At 52.5% G+C, this 8,248-nt stretch overlaps 1 protein-coding gene across 1 annotated transcript; it reads left to right on the top strand.

The window, feature by feature from the left end:
• Positions 1–4,063: 4,063 nt before the first annotated feature.
• LOC128069700 (uncharacterized protein CXorf49 homolog) lies at positions 4,064–7,688 on the top strand. The gene is made up of 5 exons (XM_052662813.1): positions 4,064–5,359; positions 5,996–6,152; positions 6,696–6,772; positions 7,041–7,086; positions 7,648–7,688. The coding sequence occupies exons 1-5, from the start codon at positions 4,064–4,066 to the stop codon at positions 7,686–7,688; spliced, it is 1,617 nt and encodes a 538-aa protein (XP_052518773.1).
• The last annotated feature ends 560 nt before the right edge of the window (positions 7,689–8,248 follow it).

Raw genomic sequence — 8,248 nt, 5'->3', positions numbered from 1 at the left:
GGCAACATACTTCCTTGTCTAAGAGTTGTATAACACAGATTTGTATCTATATAAACCCAAAGGCAAGAGTTTAATTCCTGATTCTACCACCTATTAGATGTTTGACTTTGGACAAGTTATCACATGTTTGTACCTTCTATATAAAATAGGGATAAGATTAGTATCTACCTCACACGGCTGCTGTGAGAATTAAATGACATAATGCATGTAGAGGGCCTAGCACATAGGAAAGTTTCAACAGATATTAGTAGCTTTTGTGACGAAAATGTAAGTAGCAGTCAGGGTTTTTTGCCCTTATAAATAACATTGTTGTGAGCAAACTTCTTTATACACAAAGAATTTTTTTTAAATACTTACCTGGATTAACTAAGAGAAAAAGACTAAAATAACTAAAATCATAAATAAAAGAGGGGATATTACAACCAATGTGACAATAACAACCAGGATTACACAAGAATATTATGAACAACTGTGGCAAGAAATTGGACAACCTAGAAGAAATGAATAAATTCCTAGAAACACACAATCTGCCAGAACTGAATAAAGGAGAAACAGAAAACCCAACAGACCAGTAATGAGATTGAATCGGTAATGACAACCTCCCCCCACCCCTCCAGCCCCCCAACCCCCCCAACCCCCCCACCCCCGCCCAACACACACACACACACACACACACACACACACACGAAATCAGGAACTGATAGCTTCACTGGAGAATTCCACCAAACATTTAAAGAATTAATACCAATCTTTCTCAAATGCTTCCAAAAAATTGAAGAAGAGGGAACACTTCCAAACTAAGTTTATGAGGCCAGCATTATCCTGATATCAAAGGCACCAAAAGAAAAGAACACTACAGGCCACTTTCCCGGACGAATGCAGATGCAAAAATCCTCAACAAAATACCAGCAAAACAATTCAACGGCACATTAGAAGGACTATGTGTCATGGTCAAAAGGGATTTATCCCTTGGTTGCAAGGATAGATTAACATATAAAAATCAATCACTGTAATAAAACACACTAACAGAATGAAGGACAAAAATCACATGATCATCTCTACAGATGCCCATAAAAAATTCAACACTCCAGGAGAAAAAACAGTCAAAGAACTAGGATTGAAAGAAATTACCTCGACATAATAAAGGCCACAACTAACATCATACTCAGTGGTGAAAAACTGAAATCTCTTCTTCTAAGGTAAGGAACAAGGCAAGGAAGCCCGCTCTCACCATCATGTTAGTATTCAACAACTGGAAGTCATAGCCAGAGCTGTTAGGAAAGCAAAAGAAATAAAAGGCATCCAAATCAGAAAGAAGTAGAATTCACTCTGTAAGAGAGCATGATTTTGTACATGCAAAACTCAAAAGAGTACACACACCCATACACACACACACGCACACAACTGGTAGAACTAATAAACAAATTCAACGAAGTTGTAGGACACAAAATACAAAAGCAAAATTCAGTTGTATTACTATACACTAACAAAGAACAATTTGAAAAGGAAATTAAGAAAACAATTCCATCGACATTAGCAGCAAAAAAGGAAAAAATACTGAGGAATAAACTCAAGCAAGGAGTCAAAAAACTTGTACACTGCAAACTACAAAACATTGCTGAAAGAAACTGAAAAAGACACAAATAAATGGGAAGGCGTCTGTCTGCACAGACTGGAAAACTAAATACTGTTAAGAAGTCCATACTATCTGAGGTGGTTAATTTTATGTGTCAGCTTGACTAATCCACAGAGTGCCTAGACATTTAGTTAGACATTATTCTGGGTGTTTCTGTAGGGTGCTTTTTCACGAGATTAACATTTAAATCAGTCAATGGGGTAAAACAGATTTCCCCCCGATACTGTGGGTGGGCTTTACCTAATCAGTTGATAATCTGAATAAAACAAAAAGGCAAACTTTCCTCATGTAAGAGAATCCTTCCTGCGTGAAAGCCTTTGGACCTGGGACATCAGTTTTTTTTCCCTGCCTTTAGACCCAAACTGAAATATCAGCTCTACTGGTTTGGTTCTTAGGCCTTCTAACCTGGACTAGAGCTAAACCACTGGCTCTTCTGGGTCTCCAGCTAGCCTACTCACCCTCTAGATCTTCGGACTTACCAGCCTCTATAATTGAATGAGTCAATTCTTTTACACACACACACTCCACTGGATCTGTTCTTCTAACACACTACCCAGAGTGATCTACAGATCCAATGCAAACCCTATCAAAATCCCAATAGCATGCTTTACATAAATAGAAAAACTCGTCCTAAAATTTAAGTAGAATCCCTGCAAGGAGATCCAACCAGTCCATTCTGAAGGAGATCAACACTGGGATTTCTTTGGAAGGAATGATGCTAAAGCTGAAACTCCAGTACTTTGGCCACCTCATGCAAAGAGTTGACTCATTGGAAAAGACTCTGATGCTGGGAGGGAATGGGGGCGGGAGGAGGAGGGGACGACAGAGGATGAGATGGCTGGATGGCATCACTGACTCGATGGATGTGAGTCTGAGTGAACTCCGGGAGTTGGTGATGGACAGGAGGGCCTGGCGTGCCGCGATTCATGGGGTCGCGAAGAGTCGGACACCACTGAGCGACTGAACCGAACTGAACTGAAAGAGATCCTTAATAGGGAAAACAATTTGCCCAAAGAAAAAGGAGAGAACTCACACTTCTTGATTTCAAAACATTACAAAGCTACACTAATCAAAACTGTGTGTTACTGCCATATTAACAAATAGACCAATGGAGTAAAATAGAGATCTTAGAAATAAACCCTCAATTTCAGAAGATGTGCCAGGCAGTGGACTTCCTGATAGAGGGGGGGAAATAGCTTTTTTAGATCTCTGGATCAAAGCAAGGACTCCGGAGTCAGATTCCTTGGCTTCAATTCTACCACTGACCCCCGTGGGCCAAATGACCGTGGGCCAGTGGCCGAATCTCTCAGTACCTGTTTCCTCACCTGTAAGAGGCTGGTAATCATTAGTACTATAGTCCTAGGAGTGTCGCAAGGAAGCGTTACTATTTACGTACAGCACTTAGAAGAGTGCCGGGCACGGGGTCTCTGCTGTGTAAGTTGCTTTTCATAGATTCTGCCAAATTACCTCCCAAATGGATTTCTTGCACCACCGCCACAGAGGTTTGCTCCTAAACTCTCGCACTCTTGGAATGGTTAAGCACTTGGAAGCTTGTCATCCTAGTGTGTGCAGCCCGATTCGTGGTTTTAGTTTACATCTCCAGGATCAGCAGGGGTGAGCATCTTTGCGGGTGTAACTGGACACTGACTGAGACTCTCTCTTCTTTGAATTGCCTCAGAGTGGGGAAAGAGCTGAGGGAGGGAGGTCAATCCCAGTCTGTCCCCCAAATCTGCCTGCCAAGAACGTTGGATGGAGTAGTTGAGGCAGAGATGTTACAGAACAAGACTACGATCCCTTTGTCTTCTGGCCATTTGGGGAGAAGTACGCCGACCACTCATCACTGAGTGCGGGATTCCTCTGCCCGTTCTCCCATTGGGTCATAAGACTTGTGGTGGAAGGAAGGCTGGCAAATGCTTTCAGCACGTACTAGGCGCCCCGCGGCCTCAGTACCCCGCCCCCTCCCACCCGCCTCCCGCTCCACCCACTTTGTACACGGTCAGGGCTCAGGGCTGTGACTCTGACTGGAAACGGGAGGTGGGACAGGAGGAGGTGGGACGAGAGGCTTGACAGAGGTACACTCGAGCGCAGCGTGACCTTCAACCGCCAACTCGCCAACTGCCGGCATGGCCTTTGGGCTCGGCAGCAAACCGGAGGAGGCCCTCGACCCCATTGGTTACACCTCGAGGGGGCGGGCAAACAAGGCGCGTGCTGGTTGGCGGAAACCAGACCAATGAGGAGGCAGCAGCGCTGGCGCGCTGAAAGCCTCGCGTCATTTGCGGCGCTCTCCTGCGTGCGGTGCGTGTGGCGCTTGACGGCGCGCTCCAGACGCCGCGTGCCTCACGTGCCCTGACCGCCATCTTCGCCACCACCGCGACCGGGTCGATAAATCGCCGCCGCCCCAGGTCCGGCAGCCACCCAGATCGCGACATGAGCTCCCCAGATGATGAGGTGTTTGTTTGGGGAGGGGGTTCTGGCTCAGAGTGTGGGGGGCAGACCAGCGGCCTTGAGGCTGGCTCCCCAGCCCCGCGGGGACCCGGCCCCGACCCCGGCCCCGAGCCGGGGGCACCGCGAAGCGGCGAGGGTGAGGGCGGGGATGGCTTCCCAGACTCTGAGGGCTTCGAGTTGGAGCGGGCGGTGCTGGAAGCGGGAGGGCCGGTGCTGTTGGGCTGCGAAGGCCGGCCTGGTTCCCCGGCCGACGGCACGGGGTACGCCGTGCAGCTGTCTGACGAGTCAGTGGCGGCCATCCTGCAGCAGCTGGCCGACCTGGACTTGCTGGGCATCCGCAGACACATGTCCCCGGAGAGATACGCGGTCGGCGAAGTGCCTGCCTTGTGGGACCTCGAGGCGCGCCCCAGCACTCGAGGCGCGGCCGCCCAGAGGTGTGGGGAAGCGGCACAGGCTGAGGCCGGCCCTCTCTGCGTCGGCGGGCCCAGGGCAGGCCGGGCCTGGGGGAACCCTAAGAGAGGCACTAAGAGTAGGTTGAACATGGCTGTGGATCGCCAGTGGCCCCCCTCAGGAAGCCTAGCCGGGCTGCTCTCCGACTCCGAGTCCTCGGATGAGTGCAGTGAGATACAGCCTATGAGAGTGAGCATTTATCCCAAAGACGGAGGCCAGGCCAAGCTGAACAGCCCCAAGGATCCCGGGGACACACCCAGACACTCGAATGTCCCAGGCAGGGAGAATCTCCTTGACGTGCCAGGCACTTGCCTGTCCTCAGCTCGGCGAGGATTGATTTCGGTTGTGGAAAGGCAGGGCAGGCAGGGCGATGCAGACCAGGAGGACATCTCACCCCCTAAGAAAATGCAGAGCGTGCTCCGGGGGAAGGGGGGCAGCCTGCCCAGCTACCCGGGAGTAGCAGCAGCAGCAGCTCCTGCAGCTGCCACTACAGCCAGGCTGCCGCGGCCCAGTCCTAGGAGGAAGAGGGTCCAGGAGAAGAAATCCTCTGGGGGCGTCTCCAAACCTGCCCTGGGGAGAACCTTCCCTTCCTGGGGGCGGGGAATCTCGGCCACTCCCCTGGATCCGGCCACCTTCCCCCCAATCTTCGGCATCCCGCTGCTTGGGAGGTCCAAGAAGTATGCCTTGGTCCCTTGGGGAGCCAAAGAGTCCAAGCACACCGGCGCTGGGAAGAAGCCCGTGGCTAGGCGGGCCCGGGAGTCGGTGGCAGCAGTGGCGGCGTCGGGAGAAGACAACGACCCAAACAGAGACCCAGTCACAAAGGGCCAAGTGAGTAGGCCAGGCCCCTCCTCTCTCCCCACTCTTCCCCCTGCCACCCTCCCCAGGACACATGTCTTCACCCCGTGCTCCCCTTCTCCATCCCTCAGGGGTCGTCATTGGGTGGCCCTCGGTCACTGGGTCATTAGGATGCCAGGTTGGGGTCCTATTCCTGGGGACAAACGTGAAGGTAGCACTTTGGGTGTGCTGGGCTCGGTTCTCCACCCTTGGCCTCTTTCCAGCCTCCTCCACGAGGCTGGGGCTGGCGTGGAAAGGAGGGCTGGTAGCTGAATTGATTTGAGGGGACCCCTTAGAAGCTTCACAGAGCTTCAGTGTTTAGACGCATCACTTTCCTGAATCCTACTTCCTAGCTGTTCCCCAAACCTTCCTTGCAGGGGCCCCAGACTTTCTCAGTGCCACACTGTTGTCCCCAGCTCAGCTCTGCCTGCTGGCCTGGGGCTGACTGACGGAGAATGTGCTAAAGAGATCAGCCTTTCGATTGTCTTCCCAATTCCCTGCCTCAGCTCGGTCTTGAATCATACGAGCTCTCACACACAGACATGGACATATAAATGCACTGGTACACACATGCGCACGCACACACGCACACATCCTTACTGCAGATCAGTGAGAAATCTTTGTTTTTAGCTAACCACTGACAGGCCGCGGCCATCTTGTTCACGGGTGCATCGTGGAGAACCCAGCAGCGCCAACCTCAGCATCAGAGGTGGGCAGGACTCAGGAAACTCAGAGCCCGTGGCCATGAACAAGGGAGAAGTCATGCCCAGAGGGCCTGGCCCCTCAGGTGAGTGTCCTGGGTTTTGATATGGGGGGGGGGGGGTGGGTGGAGACCAGGGGTGAAGGCAGAAACCTCTGTCTCTGATTCTCTCTCTCTCTCCTGGGGGCTCAGAGGCTGCTTCTCCCATGGGAAACAGGGTGTCAACAGGGCTGGCCCTGGCCCCATCACCTTCTGTGTGGGATTTGTTTGGCAGGGGTGATTGGTGGCAGTGCCCCAACAGCTACTCTGGGCGTAGACCTGCAGGCTAATAGCCTTTTCTGTGAAGTGCTGTTCGCCCACATTGCTCTCCCAGGTGCTGGCTGTGGCTACCGCTCTGGGAGGCTCGAACCCAGAACCACAGTCTTTGGCGACCACCGTGGTGAAATGGCTGCCCCTGAGGAATAGGAGGGGCAGGCCCAGAGAGAAGGTTTGGGCTGCCTGCCGGGCAGAGCAGGGGAGGCTTGATGCTAGCAGAGGGTGGTACGGCCTCACCTCACGTTAGACCCTGCTTGGCCCTTTCCACCTCACTGGGAGCCTGGGAAGCTGGATTGTGTGTCCTTTCCCTGTCAGGTGACCAGAGACCAGCCGACCGTCCCCCAAGACCGAAAAGGCAGCAGCAGCCACCTGGAAGGCAGGGCTGTCCTCGGGTAATGCTGCTTCTGACTCCTGGAAGTGCACACCCAAACCCCATGGTGGGATCTGGGTCCAAGTGCAACTGACGTGTGTGGGCCCCCTCCCCGCCGTCCCATCCCACACCCCAAGGAGGGAGCCCACCTCCTTTCCACTGAGGAAAGTCTTTGCCTTGCCAGTCTGGACACCTGGCTTTGGGATGGAGGGCCCGGGGGAGAGGAGAGGAGGAGAGGGGAGGCGGGTGTATACTAACCTTTTCTCTTCCTCCTGTGTCTGCTGGCCTAGTGTGTAGTGCTACAGAGAGAAATAGACGACCTTAAGGAGCAACTAGGTATGAGGAACCAGGGACAGAGAGCAGCGGGTTCTTAGTGCGGAAGCAGGGTGGGCCCTTGGGGTGGGGTGGGCTGCAGGTGCAGGGGGCCTCGTAGGGATCGGCATTCCTGTGGGGAGGAGAACCTAGCAAGCCTGTCCCTGGAGCGTGCGGTGCATGTTCAGCTGGGCGTGCGGACAAGTAACAAAGTACCGTGTGGACTGCGTGCACACTCTGCCAGCCATTCGAGTCCTGAGAGCTCCTTCCGATAGGACTTGTAGAGATGCCTTGTTGATCGGCGTGGCCTCTAAGGTTCTTGTTGGATATTTTGCGAGACAGTTTTTGAATGGTTTGGACGTGGCCCCGAGCTTGAGAGCTGCTGGCACATTTTGTTTCCTTTTAGGAAATGGCTCCACATTTAATTCCGGTAGTGGGGAGGGATCAGGCCCAGAGCTCTTTGCATCTGGGCTGGGGGTATGTGGGTTTCAGGTTGTAGGGCTAGGTGGTTCCCCACGGGGACAGGGGGACAGGCTTCTATGTCCGTCTGTCTGGAGCACCTGTTTATGCCTCTCCCTGTTGCAGCCTCCATGCAGTACCTGGCTGAGACGTTCCAGATCCTCTGAAGTGAGTGTTACACATTGCATACTCCTTCCCACAACGTTGGCTATTGAGCAGGGCTGTGGGCTGGCCCTGGCTTGAGGCTCTTCCCTGACTCTGCTGTTTCACAGGTTGAGCCCAGTGTCTTCCTGCAAGAGGAGCAGCTGTTACCTCCAGGGCTGGCGAGCTGTGGCCAAGCTTGTTGCCTCTTGTTCTGCCTCCACCGGGGCATCCTCTGCCGCTTGTTTTGCCCCTTCTCTGCCCCGGTCTCACAGCAGTTCTGTTTTGTTTTGTTTTGTTTTTTTTAATTTAATTAATCCATTTGTTTTACTTTACAATATTGTATTGGTTTTGCCACAGCAGTTTTTGATTAAAGGACTTCTCATATTCTGTGTTCTGCCCTCTCTCTGAGGGGTAGGGGTTAAGGGAGTGGGGACGAGGCCTGGTGGGGAGCTGTTCCACATCAGAGCCTGTTCAAGAACAGTACCTCTGGCATCCTGTGGTGGGGACTCTGGGTCAGCCTCTGCTACCATCCAGGCCGTCAGGCCAGCGGAGCACCCCCAGTCTGTGTTCTGTGTGGGCTCTG

The sequence above is a fragment of the Budorcas taxicolor genome, chromosome X (genome assembly GCF_023091745.1).
Source record: "Budorcas taxicolor isolate Tak-1 chromosome X, Takin1.1, whole genome shotgun sequence".
NCBI classification, from domain to species: domain Eukaryota; kingdom Metazoa; phylum Chordata; class Mammalia; order Artiodactyla; family Bovidae; genus Budorcas; species Budorcas taxicolor.
The sequence above is the reverse complement of the archived record's forward strand: the minus strand, read 5'-3'. Positions and strand labels throughout refer to the sequence as shown.

What these genes read in the sequence shown, in the direction of transcription:
- LOC128069700 (XM_052662813.1), top strand. Translation starts at nt 4,064, where the DNA reads ATGAGCTCCCCAGATGATGAGGTGTTTGTTTGGGGAGGGGGTTCTGGC. An exon ending in ACCCAGTCACAAAGGGCCAA is followed by an intron (nt 5,360 to 5,995) that starts GTGAGTAGGCCA and finishes CTTTGTTTTTAG; the next exon opens with CTAACCACTGACAGGCCGCG. An exon ending in GAAGGCAGGGCTGTCCTCGG is followed by an intron (nt 6,773 to 7,040) that starts GTAATGCTGCTT and finishes CTGCTGGCCTAG; the next exon opens with TGTGTAGTGCTACAGAGAGA.